The 25,109-nt window shown below is 38.5% G+C and overlaps 1 protein-coding gene across 1 annotated transcript in view; it reads right to left on the bottom strand.

Annotated features, from left to right (window-relative positions):
- Positions 1-25,109, bottom strand: part of COL22A1 (collagen type XXII alpha 1 chain) — a 627,027-nt gene that overhangs the window by 492,890 nt on the left and 109,028 nt on the right. The window contains exon 4 of the mRNA XM_072602989.1: positions 2,919-2,993. Coding sequence (XP_072459090.1) covers positions 2,919-2,993 — 75 coding nt within the window. The remainder of the gene's footprint in view (positions 1-2,918; positions 2,994-25,109) is intronic.

Genomic DNA, 25,109 nt, shown 5'->3' with positions numbered 1-25,109 from the left:
GGGACTAGAAGTAGTTATCACATAAAGGTAGCATAGTTTCCTCAAGAACAGGTCATGAAACAATACCAGACTTCTTTTGTTTTTTCTTCCTTCCTTCCTTCCTTTCTTTCTCTCTTTCTTTCTGTCTCTCTTTCTCTCTTTCCTTTCTTCCTTCCTTCTCTTTCTTTTCTTCCTTCCTTCTCTCTTTCTTTCTTTTTTTTGGACAGGGTTATTAGACAGATAAATCAAAGGAATGGTATAGGGTAAATTTTAGATTTTAGAAAAGTATTTAACAAAATCTCTCACATTATACTTGTGAAAAAAGATGTGGGTTAAATGCTATTACAATTAAGTGTATTTTGAACTGTTTAAATGACCAGACCCAAAGAGTAAGCCATTCATGGTAGAGTGTGAAACTGAAAAGAGCCCTTTAGTCAAAGGTAACAAAGATACATACTTGTCCCTATGTTATTTTAAACTTTTTTTATCAGGAACTTGAATAAAGCCATAGACGTCACACTTAAAACAATTTGCAGATAACACAAAACCAGGAAAGTATAGCTAATATTTTAGACAATGGAATCTAGATCTAAAAGGATCTCAACAAGCGAAAACGTTAGTCCCAAGTCAAGAAGATGAAATTCAATGGGGATTAAATGTAAAAGCCTTACATTTGGGTTCAAAAAATCAATTTCACAAAGGGGAGGCATGAATAGACAGCATGTTCTCAGAAATAACAGATAAGATTTCAAAAAGTGTAATGTAAATTAGGTTGCTTTGAGAGGGGTTGAATATCTTGAATGAGGGATTCCCTTAATGCCACTCATATCTAACCTCATTGAATGACTGGTCATTATGTCATGAGTTCTTTGATGTTTATTTGTATTTGTGTTTAGTTTTAAGAAGCATATTTTTGGAAGGACATTGACAAATAGGAGCTTATCTAGAGAATGGCAGGGTGGTAGAGGACCTTGAAGAAGGTGCTGGGCATTTTAAGCATAGATAAGGCGTAAAAATCTAGATCTGTGAATTCATTAATACAGACACCTACCAATGAGGAAATTCTCTCTGCCAGTTCAGGTAAGCACTTTCTCTGTAATATATTGTCGTAGAGGGCTACCTAGCGTACTGAGAGGCTATGGGAACTTCTCAGAGTAACACAGCCAGTATGTGTGAAAAGTAGGAGATAAATTCAAGCCTTCCTAGCATTGAGTCTGGCTCTTCATCATTATGCATGTTACCTTTCTTCCTTTATAGATTCTAATAATTTCATTATATCTCTCTAGCTATGATCTCCTCCCTATTGAGCACTCCCTCCAACACTACATTCTGCAGTACTTTGACCTCCTTCTAATCTTGTGTGACTCAGTTTCTAATTTTGTGTAACTCTCTTCCCTCTTTCTACTATTTTCTAGTCCCTATCATTCTTTTATTCTTCCACAGAGGCTCTTACAGAGGCATTGATTTAGGTTTGCTGCGGGGAAAGGCTTCCTAATGCTCAGTGCTATCCATGAGTGAAAATGTCATGCTTGAGAGATCATGGAGGCCTTCAGGTAGATGTGGGGCAATCGCTTGTTGGGGTTGTTGCAGAGTAAATTGCTAGCCAGGCTCAGGTTGGGTTAGATGACCTTTGAGGTCCTCCCTCTCCTCTAACTGCTCTCACATTCTGTGATTCTGTGAAATAAAAGATGAAAACAAATGTCCAGACTCTCCTTTCATTTTCAGGTGTGATTAGCTTTTGATCTGAAGGAACCAGGTAGCTCCTTAAAAAAAGGACTCCTCTTTACTATTCTCTATAATGAAATAAACCAGTCAAATAACTTAATCCCTGCATAGTTTAAAATATTAAAAAAATATACCGTGTACATACACATACATATATGCTATGCATGTATATATACATGTATACACATAGATACAACTTTAAATTAAATGATATATAGTTAAATGTGTGTATGTATGAATTCATACATACACACACATAAAATTTATAATTTTCCCCTTCTGTTTCTCCAATATAATTTTCTTCATAGAAAAATCTCCTGATTAGCTTCCAGGGAGAGGTGACCCAGTCCTATTGATTTACTTGATGCCTTTCATCTAAGGAATAACCTAGTTAAATGGAGACAAGGTTATCCTCAGATGTTTGGCCACCAGGAGATGAATTTTGCAGGCGTAGCAACTTATGCAGTCTATCTCTTCTGATGGGTGGGGGTGAGGGATGGAATTGTTAGGATCTGTGATGACTGAGAGCAAATCCAAACTGACGGAACTATGAATTCTTAAAATCTTGGAAGTCATGATACCTTGCATTACTTAGAAGTAATTATAAAATATGCACAAGGCACTGAAATGAGTAATTATACCCTACATCAATTTACAAAAATATTCACCATTTCCTATAAATAGCAGCTCTTTGGTGAAAGCAAATGTTTCTTTACAAGTGATTATCTGCTGAACTAGGAGGCTAGAAAATAGAGACACTAAGAAGTAAAGTATTAGGAGTTTCTGCTCATTGAATTAGATCAATTAGAAATGAAGATTCAGCAGCTTTCAAATTAAGATATGTTACTGGGGGGGGGGGGAAGGATTTCTGTTAGAAAAGAAAAGAAAATCTATCTGCAGACATCTTTCCAAAGGGTATATCTGTTCTGTAAAAGGAAACTCATCTTGTGGGAATCCCAGAGATACATTTTACTTAATTACAGAATCATACAGTACAAAATTCTGAACCTCAGAGAGTCCTTTGAAAGGTGAATGTTTGAGATATGTGAAGAGAAAAGGACTTAACACAGAACTCCAAGAAAAGGGACATAAACTCCCTGCTGGCTTTGGGAGAGGTAGACTGCAAAATGGGAGAGCTCCCCAGAGCAGAGTAGATGACAGTTGGTTACCTTTTCCAGGATCAGATTTAAATTACCATACAGTTTCTCCCATACCTGTGATTTCATTGGCTCCTCCACTGGTGTGCTTAAAGCGATCTCCTTCCACGCGTACACTGGGACACAGCACATCTGAAGAAGGACAGAAGCAAACGGAAGAATTATTAACCCAAAGGTCACATAGTCAACCAGGCTAGGCATATCAATTCTTGTAAATTTATGGTACAATCTGTCCACAAAACACTTTGGTTGCATCTCTTGTGATGCAGTGAATGAAGCATTGGGTTTCGAAAAACGAGGAGATAGGTTTGTATCCTAAGACACTGATCTTAAATAGGTCACTCATCTTTTTTCAGCTTCAATTTTCTCATTTGAAAAGTGGTGCAATATAGCACCTATCTTGTGTTACTGTAAGGCTTAATGCCAATTAGCATTGTTTAATTTATTTTGTCATATTAATTTATAATGTCATATTGTATATCACAGCTATGTGTTTGTACTAAACATCAAAATTGCACGGTCAAAAGAGAGCTAGATTTGGAATCAGAGAATCAAATCCTATCTCCACTACTTATTAACCATTCAATCTTGGGCAATTAAGTCACTTTATCTCTTTGTACCTCAGTTTATTCACCTAAAAAAGGAAGGTGTTAGAATAGATTATGATAATAATAAAGATAGGTAATAGTTATATGGTGCCTACTGCGTGCCAGGCACTGTGCTAAGCATGTTATAATTATTCTTATTTCATCATCATCATCATCACCACAATTAGTATTTCTATTATTTTATTAATTCCATCACTAGCACTTAGACATAGTGCTTGTCACATAGTAGGAACATAATAAATGTTTACTGGATTGGATTGAGTTTAGATAGGGCTTTAAGCTTTGAAAAGCCCTTCACAAATATTATCTAATTTGATCCTCACAACAATCCTGAAAGGTATGTATCATTATTACTCCACTTTACAGATGAGGAAACTGATGCAAATGGAGGTGAAATTACTTGCCCTGGGTCACACAATTAATTAGTGTCTGAGGTGAGATCTCAGCTCAGGTCTTCTGCACTGTAGATCCACTGTGTGACCTACCTGCCTCTAAAGTTACTTTCCATTCTATTTTCACAATTGGTAGTCTGTAATAGACTCTAAGCTCCATGGGTGTAAAAATTATGGTTTATATGAACAGCATCCTATCATATATAGTTTTCCTGATTCTGTGTGTGAATGCAGTCCGCTGCATCACACCCCAAACCATTTTATACAAGTCTTTCCATGTTTCTCTAAATTCCTCTTATCATTTCTTTCCATATCATAATATTCCAATAGGTGGCAAATAATCAAAAGGTCAATCTGCTATCACCATCTGGACCGCCACTTCTCCTGAGATCCTAGAATAGATGCCCTAGGGATTCTGAGCTCCAAAGGGCTATAAAACATAGTATGTTCCAACCTAACATTACTATTTCCAACCCAGAACCTGTAGCTGTCATCCAGGGGAGCAGCTCCTGTGGAGAAGGAGTATCCCATGCCTACCATGACCATTGCCACACCACTTGCCAATCACATGCATATAATTGGAGCAGTGTAACAGCAACAGAGGAAGTTTTCAGAGCTTATTCATCATTTTGCTAATCTACTAAATAGAAAGGAATTGGTCTACCTCAAACATACACAATACAAACTCTCACAAACAACACTTCCATACACAATACATACAACATACTCGCATACATGCATACACACAACAGGCATACATGACACATACATAAACAACATATACACACTACACACATACACATTTGGCCGAGATTGGCGATGTTATTAGTATAAGGAATTCCTAGCATAGTACCATTAATCTAAGTAAAGGATAATTAAATTCTTAGAGAACTGCCTAGGGCACTGAGATGTTAAATGATTTACCCATGACCACAGCAACATGACCAGTTTTTATCTGAAGTTGGACAGAAATCCACATCTCATTAACCCCAAGGTCAGTTCTCTAATAATGACAACATATAAAATAACCACAAAAGACATTATTTTATGTGATCTGATACTTGTAACCTGGCTAAGTACAGAGAAAAATTTTCAGGGGATATTTAAAAACAATGCAAGTAGCAAACAAACAAATAAATGATAAATAGGCAAAATTTATAGAGCACTTACAATCATTATCTTATTTGATAAATAATCTGAAACTATTCATAATACAACAGAAAAAGTCCCAAACTGGGCAGTATTAAAAATTCCTCTGGGGAAGCTAAGTGGCACAGTGCATAAAGCATGGGACCTGGAGTCAGGAAAGACTCACCTTCCTGAGTTCAAATCTGGTTTCAGACATTTACTAGCTGTAAGACCCTGAACAAGTCACTTAACTCTGCTTCAGTTTCCTCATCTGTAATGTGTTCACCCTTCGTTGCCGAAGAAGATGATGCCATCAGAGAAATAATGACATGACTTGCACTTGACTTTGTTTTGGGTGAGGGAGGGCTATGCAGGTCACCAGCCTCACTTCTCCTCCACAGTCATCTGAATCCAGTGACCAGATATTCATCAGGACGACTGGAGATGACCTAGGATGAGGCAATTGGGGTTAAGTGACTTGCCCAAGGTCACACATGTAGTGAGTGTCAAGTGTCTGAGGTGAAATTTGAACTCAGGTCCTCCTGCACTGGTGCTCTATTCACTGCACCACCTAGCTGTTCCCTCCTCATCTGTAAAAAAATGAGCTGGAGAAGGGGGAAACCACTCCAGTATCTTTGCCAAGAAAACCCCAATTGAGGTCACAAAGAGTTGGACACAGCTGAAACGAGTGAACAACAACCAAACTTTCCTTACCATGAGTTCAACCCCTAACTGGAATCAAAGACTCACAGAACCCACACTGGAGGGGATCTCAGAAGCCTTCAAGTACATTCGTCTCATTTTACATTTGTAGTAACTGAGCCTCAGGGAAATTAAGTGACTTGCTCAAGTCTCAAATCTCACCTCAGACACTAGCTATGTGACCCAGCAAGTCACATAAGCTTTGCCTTAGTTTCTTCATCTAAAAAGTGGGGATAATAATGACACGCACAAACCTTTCAGGGTTGTTGTAAAGATCAAACATAGGAAGTAATCTTACGTAGGAAGTAATTATCAGAAGCAGCCTATTGAGTGGAGGGGAACAGGCCATGATCAGATCATCATTTTAGGAAAATCAATTTATTGTCTAAATAAAAGATGGACTGGAGTGGGAAGAGACATGGAGCTGGTAGACCCACCAACAGGCTTTTGCAGTAGAGCAGGTATAAGGTAATGATGGCCTTCACTAGAGAGGCAGCATTGTCAGAGAAGAGACAAGGGTGTATACAAAAATGTTAAAAAGGTGAAATCAGCAGGCCTTGGTCACAGCTTGGATTTAGGGGGGGGAGAGTTGGTGAGAAATCCAGAATGACCCCTAGATTGCAAGCCTGAGGGACTGGGAAGATGGTGTTGCCTTTGATGGTAATAGGTAAAATAGGAGGGGTCGAGGCCTATGGGGAAAGATGAGTTCTGTTTTAAACATATTAAGTGTCTGCTCTATGCTAAGTGCCAGAGATACAGAGATGCAAAAGGCAGTCTCTGCCCTTGAGGAGTTCACAATCTTCATACAAATATTGATGAATATTTATAGAACTGAATCCTTATAACAGGAAATAATAGAAATATAGAGGAACTAAATTCAAATCCACCCTCTATCAGAAAACAAAGAGACACATTAAGTTATAATTAATAATGCTTTCAATATTGAAATGTGAATAATGATGATTCTAACTGACTCCTGTCTATCACTTTGCAGTTTCAAAACTTTTTACATACATTCATTTCCTTTGTATCGAAATAATCTTTGATTTAGGCAGCTGAGTCTCACAGGGAGGAAACTGACTTGTCTTCCAGGCAAGCTATATACTGAGGGATATAGGACCAGGGTTCAGGTCTTCTGGCTCCCAGGTCAGGAGCCAGAGCACCATTAGATCATGTTCGTGTAAGTGTGGGGTTTTGTGTTGGTATACATGTTAGGGATGGAAAGGGGTTCTAAATGGAAGAAGTCACAAAGAACTTAAGGAAATGATTCGCTTCCCAAAGATGCCAGGTTGAGCATCACACAGGCAAAAGCAGCGAGCATTACCCCCAGCACCTGCCCAGTTACTGCAGACCACGTTTGAGAATCAACACTGAGCTAAGAAAAGAAAGGGCACTTAATTCCTTCTGGATCTTGGGCCAAGACTAGACTGTACCCAACCTCCCTTCCAATTCTAAAGCCCGTATTCTGTGATCCCTCTAGTCTACTATGTTACCTCTGATAGTGGTACGGCAGAGGATGACTTAATTTGCCTTTAAGTTTAAGTGTTTAAATAAAAAAAAAAAACCTGAATCTAATATGAAAGATGGGGTGCAAAGAATATTTTGGCAGTGAAAAGTCTTTATGTATCTGAAAGGCTGTTATACGCAAGAAAGAACTAACTTATTCTGCTGGTCCCAGAATGGGAGGTGAATTTCACTGAATTTCACCTAAAGCTGGAAAGGACTTCAAAGGTAATTAATTCCGTTGCCTTCATTTTACATATAAGAAAAGTGAGACCCAAGGAAGATGGGTGATCTGCCCGATTTCACATGGGCAGTAGTAAGCAGTAGATTTAGGGTTTGAGTGCTGGTCTTCTGATTCCAAATTCAACACTCTTTATATAGGTTACCCCAGCTCTAAGCAGGGGGGACAAGGTACTATATAGAATATCTTTCCATTAGTCAACAGTTAATAAGTCAGTCAATATACAGTTATTAAGCATCTACTAGGTGCTAAGCACTATGACTGTAGAGGGTTAGGCTATATAATCTCAATGTTCCCTTCATATGGTGACATTTTGTAATCCTGAATCAGAGGATATTTGGCAACCTCTATTCATTCTATCACCAATAAAAATATACTAGGAACCTTTCTGGGTTCCAGATATTTTGGCCTCTTCTCTTGCCTGTGTGACAATGAGGAAGTCATTTAACCTCAGTTTCCTCAATTGTAAACTGAAAACCATGTTTGTAACAACTTATCTCATAAATGGTATTATGAGGAAAGTACTTTATAAAGCATAAATTGTTCATGTAGCTACGATAATGAGGATGATGGTGAGGAAGGGGAGCAAAATTAGTAGGAGTAAGTAGTATGGAAATTATCTTTGAGAGACTATCTCATTCATTTATCTGCTTCAAGGCAGCAGCATCACTCATCACCATTATATTGCTAATATTTTACATTTATAGAGTACTTAAAATTTCCAAAGTGTTTTCCTTGAAACAACCTTATGAGTCGGAAGGCACAATTACTGTAATTACTTCTAGGTCATCCAAGATAGATTGACTATCTAATCTCTTTCCACATTTATTCAGACACTACCCTGACCCGGATAGTCTTTCCAAAGTAGAAATAGTGAAAAAAGCACTGAATTTTGAGAAGATATGACTTTGGCACTGTGAGACCTTAGGTAAATAAGTTATCCTCTTTGAGCCTCAGTTTCCTTATCTGTAAACTAAAATCCATAAAATTTGTTGGGCTAGATTATCTCTAACCTCTCTTTCAACTCATATTCTATAGGTGAACATTTAATTCAAGAAATATTTATTAGATGCCCATTATGTATAATATATTGCTGGGCCTTGGAAATAAAACAGTGAAAAACAAAATAGTTCCTGCTTTCAAGGAGTTTGCATACTATTAAGAAAGATATGGTATATACCTAGATAATAAGATTTAAGGAGGAGTATGATGGGGGTAGAGAGTAGAGAAGGAAGTCAGACTAATTGTTCTAAGATGGTTTAAGGAAGGAGAAAATGCATGCAAGAAGGGGAAACTAGGAAAGGCTTCACAAGGGAGGTAAGTCTCTTAAGTCTTAAAGACAATGATTTTAACAGATATAGATAGGGGCAGGGGGAGGGCATACCAGGGGAAGAGAATAGAACAGTTCTAATATTCTATGAACCTATGAATGATCGTGGCTAAATAAATGGGGGAAATTCAAGCTGCCTGAGCTATTTAAGTAGATCTATCTAGGGTTCTGGCAGCTGTCATTCTGGCTGGTTAGTGGACCCATTAATTACTCTAACTTGGGAAGTCAGCCACAAATAATGGCTTAGGAAGTTGTTTCAGTCCAAATTTGTTTACTCAGAAAGCTTAATTCTTGATCATTAGCAGCTCTAAATTGGCACCCAACCAAATGCCTCCAAGGCTTGTGGTGCCACTGAGTCACAGATATACCTAAAGTTTGAAGAGGATAGAGTTTCTGAGGGTGAGGATGGGGCAAGACTGCAACTGGGGAGTCCGTCTGACAGAATGGAAAAGAAGAGACAGTCAAAAATAGAACTCCAGCTAAGCTGGAACTTGAGCTAAGGAAAACTTTTGAGTTCCTCACCACCAACACCACTTTTTGAATTAACTTGCAAATTGCTTTCTGTAGTCATTCCTTGGTCTGATAGTAGTGAGTGGCAGGAGGTATAATTTAGTTTACTTAGATAGGCCCATACAAATAACTCCTGGAATATAGCCCCTGGCCCAACTTTTAGAGATATTACTAGGTTTCCTGGAGGGAGATTGCTTGATACCAGTGGTCTGTGACAATTGACTTATACTGAGAACAGTAGATGGCTAAATTTTCAGTGTGAGCATTAACATGTCAGAAATTGGCAAAAGTTACAAATTGGGTCTTGATTTATTATCTTATTGATTTTCCAGACCTAAGAAAATGACTGAGATACTAATCATGCATATTAATCTTAAAAGTGTATCATGCCTATATTTTCTCCCTGGAGAGTTGACTGTTAAATATATACCAGCACATCCCTGACTGATAACCACAGGTATGACATGGTTTGCTTTTTCCTGAGAGTAGAACTAGGACAAGTGGGAAAAGTGTCAGGAAGACTGAGTTCAACTACCAGAAGGAAGATCTTGGTGAAAACTATTGTCTAACCATGGGTTGGACTGTGCCACATGCTGAAAGACAGCAAGCAAACACTGGATGGCCATATGTCTGAGATTCAGTGTAGGGAATTCCTGTTTCTGAAAGAGGCTGGAATAGGTGAACTCTAGTTATTTTACTGAGTTTTGTTTATGTGTGCTAGATTTGAGGAAGGACATTGATTCAATGTCCCTTGTCTGAGGAAGAAAGATTAAGATGGTGAGGAGACTAGAAACTATCTCTTAAAAGGATCATGTTATAAAAGACCACTGCACAAGACTGAAGGAATTGCGGATACATGATAGGAAGAGGTGGTCAGAACCCTTTCCCTCCAGGTGTTTAATTGGAGCTTGTATGACCTCTAGTCTGGGTTGTAGAAGAGATTTTTAGTACTTTGAGAATTTAGGTTTCTCCGAAACAGAGAACATGGTGAAATTGAAGGCCAAAGTGTCCATTTTAGTGTATAAAAGAAGGGGCTCAGGATCAAGTATCAAGAGGTCTGCTCTGTGGAGAAGAGGTAGGGATGGCTTTCTAAATAGATGCAACGGAAAGGGCAAAGTCCAGTAAGCATCATTTTTTAGTAAATAGGAGGAATCTTCCGTTATGTGACTTTTAGACTACTAGAGCTCTATAAATGATTTGGGGCTCCCATTATTTAGGAGTTTTGGGAGGTTTATATTTTCCTAAAATGACATCTCTCTCTATCTTGAAAGTCTCCCTATGAAAGTTCCTAGCAAGGATTATACCCTACAACTTTTTCTCTTTGGAAGTCAACATTCTGGGGATAGAAAATATACTCAATTTGGAGATAGAAGACCTGAGTAAAAGTGTTGATCTTGATTCATGATGCCTAGATAAACAATCCTGAGTAAAGAATTTCAACTCTCTGATTCTCAATTTCCTTATCTGTAAAATGGGAATAATAGTATTTTCCACTTAGATGGTTGTTGTGAGAAGCAAATTAGACAAAAGTATATGAAACTTTTAGTAAATGTGAGAATTTAAAGTTATATTATTTTAAATTGAATTTGATAAGGAAAGAACAAAGGTAAGTCACTTCCATATATTGGGATCATATTTCTCATAAAAGAATGGACAGCTTGATCTCAGAGGCTCCTTCCCATTCTAATTGTATATTAGAGAAAACAGAAAAAACATCATGTAAGACATTGTACTTGAACTAAATTCTGAAGAAACACAGACCTAGTAAGAGACAGAGAGAAGAGAGAGCATTCTCTTCAAAGGAGGTAACCAGAAAAAAAAACAACAGAATTGGAGTGTCATAAAAAAAAAAAGACTGGTTTGGATGAAGTTTTTAGTTATTAATGAAGTCTTAATAGATGATAAACCTAGGAAGGTAGGGTAGAACCAGGTGGTAAAGAGCTCTAAAAATGTCAGAGAGGGAATTTGTGTTTGAACTCAGGAAGCAGAGGAACTTGTTGAACAGGGAAGGTCATGGTCGGACCTGTGTTTTAGGAATATCACTTTCAGCTCTCTAGCAGAAATATTAGTGAGAGGAAAGATTTGAGGTGGAGAGACTTACTAGACATATTAATGAGAAACCTTTCCTAGAACAACAGAGATATCACCAGGTATAAAGATGTATTGTGCAATCTCCTAAAGTGTTTATAAGGCTAAAATAAAAAATGATAAAGGATATTAAAAGTCATCTAATCCAACACCTGACTCAAGCATGAAGCCTCTCTATTGTATCATCAACAAATGCATATCCTGGTTTGAAGAACTCTGATGGAAATGATGGAAAAATCATTACCTTTTAATGCAACCCACATGCTACCACTCTGATGGCAGAAAGTGAAAAAGAATTGAAGAAATCTCTTGATGAGGATGAAAGAGGAGAGTATAAAAGCTGGCTAGAAGCTTAACACCAACAAACTAAAATCTTGGCTACTGGTCCCATCACTTCCCAGCAAAGAGAGAGAAGAAATGGAAGCAGTGTCAGATTTTATATTCAAAGATCACTGCAGATGGCAACTGCAGCCATGAAATTAAAAGGTGCTTGCTCCTTGGAAGGAAAGTTATGGCAAATCTGGACAGCATATTAAAAAGGAGAGATATCATTTTGCTGACAAAGATCTGTATAATGAAAGCTGTGGTTTTTCTAGTAGCTATGAGAGTTAGACTATAAGGAAAATTGAGTGCCACAGAATCAACATTTTCAAATCGTGGTACTAAAAAAGACTTTTGAGAGTCCCTTGGACAGCAAGGAGATCAAATCATTCAATGTTTCAAGAAATTAATTCAACCTGTTTACTGAAAGATCAAATACTGAAGCTGAAGTTTAAGTAGTGTGGCCACATAACAAAAAAGATAGGACTCGTTGAAAAAGACCTTGCTGTTGGAAAAGACTAAAGACAAAAAGAAAAGGCAAATAATGAGATGGATAGATAGTGTCATGGAAACAGCAAATATAAGCTTGGGCAGACTTTTAGATGTAGTGGACGACAGAAGGGCCAGGTGTGCTATGGTCCATGGGGGCCACAAAGAGTCAGACATGATAAAACAACCACCACTACAACCACAAAGTAGTATTCCTCAAACAGGTACTGCCCTTTCCTAGTTCTGTGGCTTTGCTTATATTACACTGTGTCTAGAATACTCTATCTCTCCATATCTAACACTGCAGTAAGAGAAAACCTCACTTTCCTCTGTTCCTGTGGCATACCCATGATGGGATGCAATATGAACTACTAGGAAAAACACAAAACTTAACTTCAACCTACCTAGCCTTTTCTGGTCCTGGAACTGACTACCTAAATCACATATGCTTGGGCAAATGATTTCCCTTCCCTGGACCTTGGTTTCCTTCTCAATAAAATGAGATGTTTGGATGAGCTGTTTTCTGAAGTACCTCTAGCTCCAAAATTCTATATTCTGTCTTTTGTAAGGTATCTTCCAACTTTTGCACTCTGTTTCTTTTTTCTAACATTCTATGCAATAAAATTTTTTGCAGCATTAACATTCTATACTTTCTGTTTTAATATCTGATTTTCTAAAGCTGGAATTCTTAAAAACTTATGTATACAACTTTTTTTTGCAGTCTAGTGAAGTCCACAGACCTCTTCTAAGAATAAGATTTTAAATGCATTAAATAAAACAGAAGTATTGAAAAGAAAACCAATTATATTGAAATAGTTATCAAAATATCTTAAAAGAAATTGTTCATAGATCCCAGAGGAAGAATCTCTCCCAAGCTTCTTCCTCCTCAAACATTCTGTAATTTGAAGCATCATTCTTAGACTACAAATGTCAAGTGATTGATCAATGACCACACGTTGGGGTTGTTAAGGAATACATTGTGCCTTCAAAGTGCAGAGTCCAGGTCCTTGTCTGCCAGAGGAGAGAGTTCTGTTCTGGACAGGGAGGGGCTCTCACTCAGGCAAGCTGGCAGACAGGCGGCTGTCAGAGCTATTTCCAGAGGTGAAATTAGACAACAGCTGGAACTCTCATTTAGCCACAGAGCTTCTTTGATACTTTACAGGAGTGTGACCATGGAACCAAGATAACAAGAGGCTTGCTCATGGCTGGGTTTTTAATAAGTGTGGCACTTCAGACATGTGTGGCATGGTGAAGTAGACAGGCACTGAAGTTTCTTGGGAAACCATTGGCGTGTTTTGGGCAGAGTCAGCTGCCACTCACTCAGAAAGGCAATAGGGTCCTGGAAACTACCCTAACTTGATCCTCCTAATAACCTCCAAACTCATTCACTATCAAATTAACATTTGTTAACAGGCCTGAGATAAATATCCTGTATGCCTCTTCCCTGCTTAGCCATCCCAACCAAGCTTCTCTGAAGAGTTACCTCAAGTCCATCCTTTGCCATGACCTCCACCCAAAGTGACCTCTACCCCTTTTAAAAATAATAGCTGATCTCTTCCTCCTTTAATATCTAAAGTTTTCAAATGTATTCCATGAAGAACAAAGTATTCTGTGTATATTATCTTGTTTAATTCTCACAACAAGGCTGCAGGGTGGATACCACAGGTATCACTGACCCTATTTTATATCTTGTACATGACCATGATCACAGAACCACTTAAGTATCTGAATTAGAACCCAGGTACCTCCTGACTTCATGTCAGATATTCTTTCCATTCTACTTTGGAAGTTCTCTTTGAATTTCTATACTCACTACCTATGACATTTTTTAGCATCTACTTATATATGGTCATTTTACATTTCATGAATTTATACCATTTATTTTCTATTTATTTACTCAATTTAACTTTAAGTATGAGTGGCACAGTGGAAACAAAACAGATCTTGCAGCTGAAATACACTGACTGTGACTCCTGAGCAAGTCACTGACCTCTCTGTGCTTAAACTCAATTCTCAAACACTCTAAATGGCAAAGAAGGTATTGACCTAAATAGGTGGAGGGCATGTCCTCATCTGAGAGTTCAGTTCAGAAATCACAGAAATCGCATACCTGTCTTTTAAAATGGATACTCATATAGTAACAGGACCTCACTAGCCATCTAGTGAGACTTATACCTGCAAAAAGATTCCTCCTCATGAGGTACCTAACAATTAGTCATTAACCTCTGCTCAAAGACACTCTCAAATATGGAAGAACCTTAGGTTTTCAAAACGGGGGTGCTGGAATGAGGGGTGGGGGGGGAATGAGGGGTTTGGGGATGGGCGATGGTAGTAGCCTCAGGAGAAATTTGGGGGTCTTGAATAAAAACAAGGGGGTGGTGGAAGCAAAAAGAAAGAAGAGAAGAAAAACTTGAAAATCCATTCATACATGTTTCATCTGTTGTGTAACAGAGTTAAAGTTGTAGTGATCACATTATTTTCCAAATAAACATACAAAATACAAGTTATAACCCATCAGTGGTCAAGTTCAAAGACAGGTTTTAAGAAGCAAGTATTGTCAGGTCAACATGCTGTGCATTGTCAGGAAGTCCAGCATGCATTGGCAGGAATATGTGTATGTAACGACTTGTTTGCAGTACAATACTACAGTCACATGATGCAATATTGCATCATCAAAATTTCAATGCAGGAAAAACCCCACAAATTTACAATAAGTTATCAAATGCATAATTTTAAAAATATATATTTTTTGAAATGACACAAATTTCAAAAAAAAGTTGAAAGGTTAAAGTAGATTTCTAGGGGGGTGCTGAGTAATTGTTTTTTTTGAAAAGTTGATAGTAGATCAAATAAATATGGGAAGCTCTCTGCTAACCTCAAAGCATCTCATTCTACTACTGGATAACTTTAATCATTATGAAGGAATTTTTGGTTTTGTTTAGTTTTATTTTATTTTGTTTTTCCCTGACATTATGCCCAACTTTGTTCTTTTAAACTTCCCACTACTGATTCTATTTCTGCCCTCTGCAACTAAATAGAATAAGTCTAATTACTTCCACCTGAGACAATCCTTCAAGTATTAGATATGATCTTTTAAGTCCAGCTGAAATTCTACCTCCTTCAAAAAAGTTCCTTGATGTCTCAATTTTATGTGTATATATATATATATATATATATACACACACACACATTTATATATATATTCTCTGTCTCTCTTTCTTTCTCCCCCCCCTCCCTCTTTCTCTCCTCCCTCTCCTTGCCTCTCTCAGTCATTCCGTTTTGTACACCCAACCTAGGAAGTATAGTGACTATCCATAGGCCCATGGCACAATAGCTTTAACCTGCTTGGTGAGCTGGGTTTGTTCACACCTCCTTAGACTGGTTCTTTCCTTCCTCCTCCTTAGGGCTCACTATATTGGTGTCAGACTTAGGGAGGACACTCAAATGGCTATAGCCCTCCTGCAGTCCACCAGCATCAGTATCAGACAATAGAGATTATAGTAGTTCCAGTATTAACACTTAAAATCTCACATATTATTTTATTGAGAATTTTTCTAATTCACTTGTTAAGTAAAACTTAATGTGAATTATAGTAATCAACATAAATGACTGTATCCCCTATAAACCTCTAAAACTCCATGATGGCAAAGGCTATTTACTCCACATGTCAGCTTTGTATACTCCCCACGACAGCATTCTGCAAGCAGCAGGCACTTAATAAATGCTTATTGTGAGTATTGTTACTTAGTGTTTCATGTATACACACACACACACACACACACACACACACACACACACACACCTCACTCAAAGTGAGTTTGTGATAAGACCTTAGCCTAAAATGACTGGGGTCTCCCACTGCATCCTGGGCCATCTCTAGTCATCCTGATGAATATCAGGTCACTGGGACCCAGGACCTCTGGAGGAGAAAGTGAGGCTGGTGACCTTGAACAGCCCTCCCTCACTCAAATCACAGTCAACTGCAAGTCATGTCATCATCTTGATGTCATGGTCCTCTTGAGAATGAAGGATAAACACAACCTGTGAGTAGCAGTTCCTCTACCCTCCCCCATCCTTTCCCCTCCCCTCTTCAACCTTCCCCTCTCCTCCCCTCCACTCTCCCCTCTTCTCCTATGCTGGGGTTCTGTACCCAGGGGAAAGTACATTTCCATGGCCAAAAGCTGCCTTTTTCCTTTGGGTTTACTGACTAGATTTCTTGCTCAAAGACCAAGCCTTAAACCCAATTCACTCTGGAGCTCATAGACTGGACAACAGGTCCCTGCCCACCTAGCAGAGAGTGAATGTAAATACTAAATAGTAGTTGTTTCTTTTTTACCCAGGAACCCTGAGAGTCTTCCCCTCCCAGTTTGATTTTTTTTTTTTTTATTAAAAAGGGGCTCCCTTGAATAACTACTGGAAGAGGCCTATTCATTGAAAGTGAGTATCTCACTCAAAATGAGAATGTGATAAGATCTTAGTCTAAAATGACCAGGGTCTCACATTGCATCATGGGCCATCTCCATTCTTCCTGATGAATAATATCAGGCCACTGGACCCAGATGACTCTGGAGAAGAAAGTGAGGTTGGTGACCTTGCACAGCCCTCCCTAACTCAAATCAAAATCAGCTGCAAGTCAGGTCATCATTTCTTTGAGAACAAAGGACAAAGACAACACATATGTATATAGCCTTATCTTCACATTTAGATTCTAAGTGCCATGAGGACACAGATTTAGACTCCCCCCACCATACTTATGTCACCAGCCCCAAGTACTAACATGTGCCTTGGACATCAATAGTTGCTCAATAACTATTCAGTGAGCGCATTGCTTTACATAAAACTTCATATCAGAAACTGGAAATCAAAAAGGATTTCATTTAAATGGTGGCATGCTATTAAACCACTCTGCTCCACTTTAAGTCTGAAAGAGCACATAAAGGATCTCTTCATTCATTTATTTGTTCATTCACTTACATCAGTCATTAAGTAGAAGAACTCTAGTAAACTGGCGTGAGCCAACAGGAGGACAACCAAGGTGGGAAAAAAGACCTTGAAGACAAGAGGGCAAAAGGTGAGAAAGCTCATGATTATTGTATTCAAGTGTCTAAAGAGTTTTAATCTCAAAAAGGAGCTAGACTTTCCTTCTTAGCCCTAAGAACTATAAGCAATCTCCAGGAGCAATAGGTAGAAACTGTTTATGTTTCATGAGGAAGAAAAGCAAACAAACAAACTACCTGACTTCCTAACAATTAAAGCTGCCCAAAAGTAGAACAGGAAGGGGTGAGTCCCCCTCACTGAAACCCCTCAAACAAAAGTGGATGACCATTTTTACACAAAGTCAAAGAGATTCTCAAGATACTGGGTGGACCATATCATATTTTATGAAAGGTTTTGCAAGAAACGTTTCAATTCTAAAATTCACCAATCCTAGAAATAAGGAAGAAAGAATCAAAGAAGCACAAACACTCTGAATAGGAACGGGTCTTACAAGACATCTACTCTAACTTCTTACTGGAAATATGAGGCTTCCCTCTGAAGTCATCGCAGACCAACTTCTGCTTGAACAGATCTTAGGTAGCTAGATGTAATGAATAGAGCACTGGAACCTAGAGTCAGAAAGACCTGAGAACAAATCCAGCTTCAGAGACTTACTAGCTGTGTGACCTTGAGCAAGACACTTAACCTGTTTGCCTCAGTTTCCTCAACTGTAAAATGGAGATTATAATGGCATCTACTTCACAGGGTTATTGTGAGTATCAAATGAGATAATACCTGCAAAGTGCTTAGCACAGTGCCTGGCACATGCTACATGAACGCTTATTCCCTTACCTCCATCCCCACCCCACTCTTTTCTATAATGTCCATTCATTGATATTAGTAATCCTCCCAGGGCCAATTATAGGACACCTAATTTCTTTTCTCAACAAAACCACATGACAAATATTTGTCTTTTCTTCTGGCTAAAAATACCCAGTTCATTCCTTTGTAATCCTATGAATTTCAGTTTAACCATTTCTTAGAAGAGATCTAGGGGCCGTCTTCTTACGAAAGTCTCCACTCCTTTCACCATCCGGTTTGCCTTCCTATTGACATGTCCATTTGCCACTGACGTTCCCAAAATGTGGTAAACAGAAAAGCATACATTTCAGTGGAGTCTGACCAAGACAAAGGATGGCAAGACTGCTAGTTACCTGGCACTAGATGTTGCTTTTTTCCATCATGCGATCTACAATTGAATCAGCTCTTTGGTCCCCACGTCATAGTGCTGACTCATATTGAACCAGCAGTCAATAAAACCTTTCTCTGGATAAAGATACAAAGGGCTTAGCTCTTGTTGTTGAATTCTCCCAGATCTATTTGGGGAAATGACATGCATGTGAAAAAGCCATAACTGTGTAATATATTTGTATAGATCTTCATCACTTTCAGAGCACTCTCAAATACATTTTTATTGCATTTGCTCTTCAAACTCTATGAAGTAGGCAAGCATTTACTGCTCCCTATACTTTTCCTTTCTACTCTCTGGCCTCATTTTATAGATGATGAAGCACAAGACCAAGTTGCCTAAGTTGGTCAATATCACCCATTTATTAACAGAGCTGAAGTTATTGAACTTTAAGCTACTAAAGACAAAAGGTATTTAACTTTGTATCTTCAATGAGACCTATGTCAGAAAAATGTGCATCAGGGGTTCTTAGTCATTTTTATTTAATGAACCCACCTCCCTTTGACTATCTGGGACAACCCCTAAACCCCTTCTAAGTAATGTTTAAACTGAAATTCGTAGGATGAAAAAGAAAACCAATTATAGAAAAATGTAGTTATGAAAATATTTTTTTAAGATCAAGAATTCCAGTCTAAGAACCCCTGACTTACATAATGAACACTTAAAAATTTTATTCTGAATGATAGTAAAAGTAGACATCTATATGGTATCACTTTAAGGTCAATTCACTGTCATTTTTCAGAGTTGGAAGGAAGTTGTGGTCATATAATCCCACAATGTCTGAACAAGAATCTTTTCTACAACATCCCTCCAAGATGATCACCCACCACTTAATTAGTCTTCTGAGTACGCTCATTCATGACAAAACCGTCAGGAAGTTTTTTCCCCCTTAAACTGAAATCTGTTAGTCTGGAGAAACTCTCTCCATTGTTCCTTATTGTGCCTTCTGGAATCAAAAAAAAATAATTCTACATCTTCCCTTACTTCAAATAATCAGATGGAATAGTCACTATCCTGGTCAGATTACTCTGCAAACATTCATGTTTTCCAAGGGCCTTCCTTAAACTTGGCATCCAGAGTGAAATAGAAATATTTATTGAGAACCTTCTACATGAGAGGCCCTGAACCCACTTCTGGGAAGACAAAGTAAAGTGTTTCTTGAAAGAACAAAAGAAAACAAAGAAGAAAAAAAGATGTGAAGAGGGAGAAGACATTTCTAACCTGCATCAGGAGACTCAAGGATGAAAGAATGTGAGAAAGAGAAGGGAAGAAGATAGACCAGAGCATAGGGACCTACGTCATAATATAAAGGTCTTGCTATAGACTAGAGAGCTGTACCTTCTCTAGAGGAAGCAGCTTTCTAAGCACTAAGGAATAAGGCTGTAGAATGATCTGTACAATGAAGGCTCCTATCTATAGCTGTGTATTCCCAGGACCTGTCATAGTGTCTTGTGGAGAGAGGGTGCTAAAAAAAGACATTTGTCAACTGTTGTTGAAATGTGGCTTTTATGGAAAGCATTCCTACCTTAGTTGGGAGATCAAGCAAGATGATCTCTATCTTGTCAATCTCAACATTGTGGGAGTCTAACATTTGACAATTTGTTGGGTTTAAGATTTTAAAATAATCAGATAGATTCTAGCATTCTAAAATTTTGTGTGTCTAATATCCTAAGATTCTATGATTCTCATTTGATGATGACATGAGTCCAAGATTCAGAGGTAACAAGATTCTATAGACCAATCAATATTTCTGTGATATAGTTAGTCTAAGACTTCATAATGCAATCATTTTATGAAGGATGATACTCATGTTTGATTACAATAATGCTCATATTAGATGATTCCAAGATCTAACCACATATTGATTGTAAATCCTATAAGAGAAAAGGCAGAGCTCAATTGAGGCATTCCAGTTATCTATGAATTTAACCCTGACCTAATTTAGCAGTCCCCCTCCCCCATGGACTTCCCAGCACCTAATTCCTTTTTTGAGAAAGCATACTGGGCACTGGAAATTCACATTACCTTCATGTTGAAAGTTGATGAAAATAAATCATACCTAATAGTCACCCTGCTAGAGGTTACTAAGCACATCAAATATATCAGTATGGTGTTTGAGAGACAAGGAAGATTTGTGGCCCTAACATAATCATTCCAGTGGAAAACAACTGTCGGTCTGCCTGTTGTGGCCTCTTGCCATGCGGAACATGCTGTTGATAAACATTGGCTCTGGCTGGTGCCCATTATTTATACTAGAGTGTGCATGAAATGGTCATAGAACAAGGGAAACAACAAGCAGTTGGTCCATCAATCTTGCTTACATGAAACACCCCAGTGCAACGGGGAGATGCAAACAATTTATATGTGATGTCTTAATGCTTGTATTTTAATAATAGTTTTGACAAGTCAGAGCTTTTAGACAGGTTTTGTAGGAAGACACTGTGTCAACATAAATGATCCTTTGGGTTCTCATTTTCTCATACCAGAAAACAAATACCTTTCATCATGAGTCAGAGAAACATGAAATCTGTAAATAGAGTAAGAAATTCCCTCTCTATGAAGGCCATTATTTGCTCCCCCTTTCCCCAAAAAGTGGAGTCTGTGGGGTATAATGAAAGAAACAGTGAATCCTACCCTGACACTGACTAGCTATTGCCCTCAGAAGGTAGTTTAAACTCTGTGAGCCTCAGTTTCCCCATGTATCAAATAAACATAATGATATCTATAGATCCTATATACCAGGGCTGTTGTAAGGTGAGAGAAAGCACTTTGCACACCTCAAATCCCTACTCAGGGTAACGTGTTAATGCCTTAATAGTGTAAAACTATACTAAGGCTTTTGAGACACCCTGTATATACGTTTATTATGAATATACTACTAGAAGACCTGAGTTTGGTTCTGTTTTGTTTGAGCAGCTCAGTGGCAAAGTGGATAAAACAATGGATCTGGGGTCAGGAGGAGCTGAGTTCAAATCGAGCCCCAGACACTTACCAGCTGTGTGACCCTGTGCACATCACTTAACACAGTCTTCTCAACTGTAAAACAAGTGTAATAATGGCACTTACCTTGCAGGGTTGTGGTGAGAATCAAATGAAATGATAATTGTAAAGTGTCTAGCATATTGCCTGATAGATAGTAGGAGTTATATAAACATTTGCTACTGTTATGGTCATTATTATTTTTCCCCTCAATTTGTGCAAGTCTCTTCCATTTCTGACCTTCAATTTCCTCATCTTCAACGTGCAGGTGTTGGAGTAACAGATTTATAAGGCCCCTCTGTACCTTATATTTTATGTTATTCTACGGTCCTCACCAGGTAGAATATCCTGAGAGCGCATGATTTATACTTCTGTCACTACCTTAGAGCACCTGTGTATACACAGTACAAGGCAGTAGGTGCAGAAAATCAAATGCCTTGCCGAGACAGCAAATGCTTTTGAAGTTCAGAGGATGGAGAGTTAGATCACTGTGGAATGGCAGGATTCTAGAAGGCTTCACAGGGAGGGTAGAACTTGACCTTGAAGGATGAGTAGGATTTGAAAGGGGGGAAGGAAGAAGAAAGGTTTTTAAGTCAGGCAGAAGGATTACAGAAAGGAATATGCTCCTGAGACTTTCGGTCCAGTCTGACTAGAGTGGGCGTCTGTTAAAGAGTGCTGAAATAATGTCTGGTTCAATTTTAGATCACTTTCCCTTCTGTCTGCTCTTGAACAGAATCTCCTATGAGGAAATTTTAAAATGGAGCACCTCCTTTCTGCCTAGCTCTGTAGTAAGTACTAGCAGAAAGATAGGAAAAAGGGTGTTGGTGGGCAGGGACGCAAAATTAATAAACATGTATTAAATGATTACTATGTGCCAGGCACAGTACTAAGTGCTAGACAAAAGGCAGCCCCTGCCCTCAAGGAACTCGTCATCTAATGAAGGAGACAACATGCGAACAAATACATATAAAGTAAACTACAGACAGGGTACATAGGAAAGAATGAACAGAGGCACAGCCCTAGAATGAAGAGGGCTTGGAGAAAGCTTCTTGTAGAAGGCTGAATGTTATCGGAGACTTAAAAGAAGACAGGGAGGCATGCAGTCACAGCAGATAGGTCTTTGAAGTTACAAAGCACAAGAGTGTTCACGAATGCTATGGAAACTGATGCCCACATCCAACCTGAGAAGTAGATAGTCAATATGTAATTGTGCTTATTTAACAAGTGAAAAAACTGAAGCAACTTGCTCAAATTCACACAAATAATGAATGATGGATCTGGGAACTCAATTCAGGCATCTTAATTTCATGACTACACTGCCCAGTGCTTGCCTTTCATTGGCTCACACTACAGAACTCCAGCCCAGAAGCCCAGGCTGACTACCAGGCAATGAAATAACCTCTCCCCGTCTACAGTGAGATATTCCTGCATGAGGGATCATGATCCAAGAAAGAAATAGTGTGATAAAGCTGAAAATAAACACAAGACTTGGCAGTAGAGAAGTAGGAGGGGGAAGAAGATTCTCAGCCAATGGCGTGTTTGTTTACCAAAGATGGTCATTGTTTTATCCCTCATCCATAGTTTCACTAAGAAGCAGCACAAGGTAGTAGAAACAGCACCAGAATCTGACTCAGAAGACATGGGTTCAAGTTTCTATTCTGATGCTTCTTAACTCTGTGACCAGGGACAAACCATTTATCTTCTTTGAGGCTGTCTATTAATCAGTAAAATGGGGATAATATTTATACTAACTGCCTAACCAGATCATAGTAGGGAAAATATTTTGTAAAACTTAAAGCAACACACACACAGATGCATGTATACACACATATACATATATTTATGTACACATATACACATGTGTATTACATATATGTATATATGTGTGTGTATACATGTATGCATGCATATACTGTGAGAAATTATTATTAATTATTCCAGCTTCATTTTACTGATGTGGAAACTGAGATCTAGAGAGGAGAATCATTTGGCTAAAGTTATGCAGCTTGCTTAAACTTATGCAAAACATTTACATTCTATCAATCTTAGGGTGTGTGAGTGTGTGTGTGTGTGTGTGTGTGTGTGTGTGTGTGTGTGTATGTATGTATTTAGGAAGAGGGGCGGTCTTATCACTACCAGCTGTGCAATCCAGAGACATTGGCCTCTTTGCTGTTTCTCATGCAAGAGAATACACCTCCTGATTCTGGCCACCTTTGTTGGTTATCCCCAATGCTGGAATTGCCTCCCTCTTCATCTCCCTTTCCTGACTTTCCTTGCTTCCTTCAAGTTCCAGATAAAGCCCCATCTTCTACAACATGGCTCTCGATCCTTCTTAATGCTAGCGCCTTCTCTCTAGAAGCAGCTGGATGATACGGTGGATAGAGTGCTGGTTCTGGATTCAGAAACACTGGAGTTCATATTCAGCCTCAGATATTTTCTAGCCATGGGTCCCTGGGCAAGTCACTTAACCACCATCTGCCTTGGTTTCCTCAACTATAAAATGGGGATAATAATAGCACCCACCTCCCAAGGTTATTGTGAGGATCAAAGGAGATGGCAGCCTTAAAATGTCAGTGTCTGCACATAGCAAATATTTAATAAGGCATTGTTTCCTTCCTTCCTCTATAATTATCTGCAAGGTATCCTGGATACGTAGCTTGTTTGTACATAGTTGCTTACGTGTTGTCTCCCCCATAAGATTTGAGCTCTTTGAGAAAAAGAACTACCTTTTGCCTTTCTTTCTTTGTATGCCCAGAACTTAGCAGAGTGCTTATAAGTATATATACATATAATAAGCATATATGCTTGTTAATGGATTTTGTCTGCTGTCACACTTTATATCACTGCACATTTTATATCTCCCTCTCATTAAATTATAAGTCTTCTTAGGACAGGGACTATGTTGTTTTTCATCTTTGAATTTCTAGCATTTAACACAATGCTTTGCCCATGGTAACTATTGAATAGATATCTACTGAGTCCAGCCCCTCATTTTATAAATTAGGAAACCGAGACACAGAGCAATTAAGAGAGTTGTCCAGGGTCACATCTCTAGGCAGCATCTAAGTCATGATTGGAATCCAGCTCTTTCTTTCTCATCCAATACTCTACCATTACACCCCTTAGCTGCTAGGCAAGTGAATGTAGATGTCCCCAGAATCATGGTTACATCCTCTTCCCATCTGTCTCCCCAGTTTCAGAAAGATTCCAGGTCAGCATTTCTGGGCAAATCTCTGGAGTTTTCTGATCAAAAACACATCAGCTCCAATTTCAATATAGTCCTTTGCCTAGGAAGTCTCTCCCAAAACTCCTTAACTCATTTCCTTTTAGCCTGAGGCCACTTTTACAATTCAGAGAGAAAACTTAAAATTGTATTTAAATATTTAAAAGCCAATAGAGAAGAAGAAAACAAAAACATTCAGATAATATTAACAGCAACAAGAAGCAGTGGTGATACTATGGCAAAATCTCTGTCTGAGAGTCAAGTCACTCTCCCTCCTGCAACTCAGTTTCCACCTCTGTAAAGGATTCTCTATGTTTCCTCCAGAACTCAATTCTATGAACTGGACTATATGTCTTCTAGTGTGTTCTCCCTAGCACATCAGACAGTCAGTCAGTCAACAAGCTTTAAAAACCTTTAAAAACCAATAGTTGGCCTGGGTGGATCCCAGGAGATATAAAGAAAATGGGAAAACGGTATGTGAATAACTATGTACATACTCCTTATTTAC

The sequence above is a fragment of the Notamacropus eugenii genome, chromosome 4, assembly GCF_028372415.1.
Source record: "Notamacropus eugenii isolate mMacEug1 chromosome 4, mMacEug1.pri_v2, whole genome shotgun sequence".
NCBI classification, from domain to species: domain Eukaryota; kingdom Metazoa; phylum Chordata; class Mammalia; order Diprotodontia; family Macropodidae; genus Notamacropus; species Notamacropus eugenii.
Note: the sequence above shows the minus strand (reverse complement) of the source record. Positions and strands in the feature narration are given on the sequence as shown.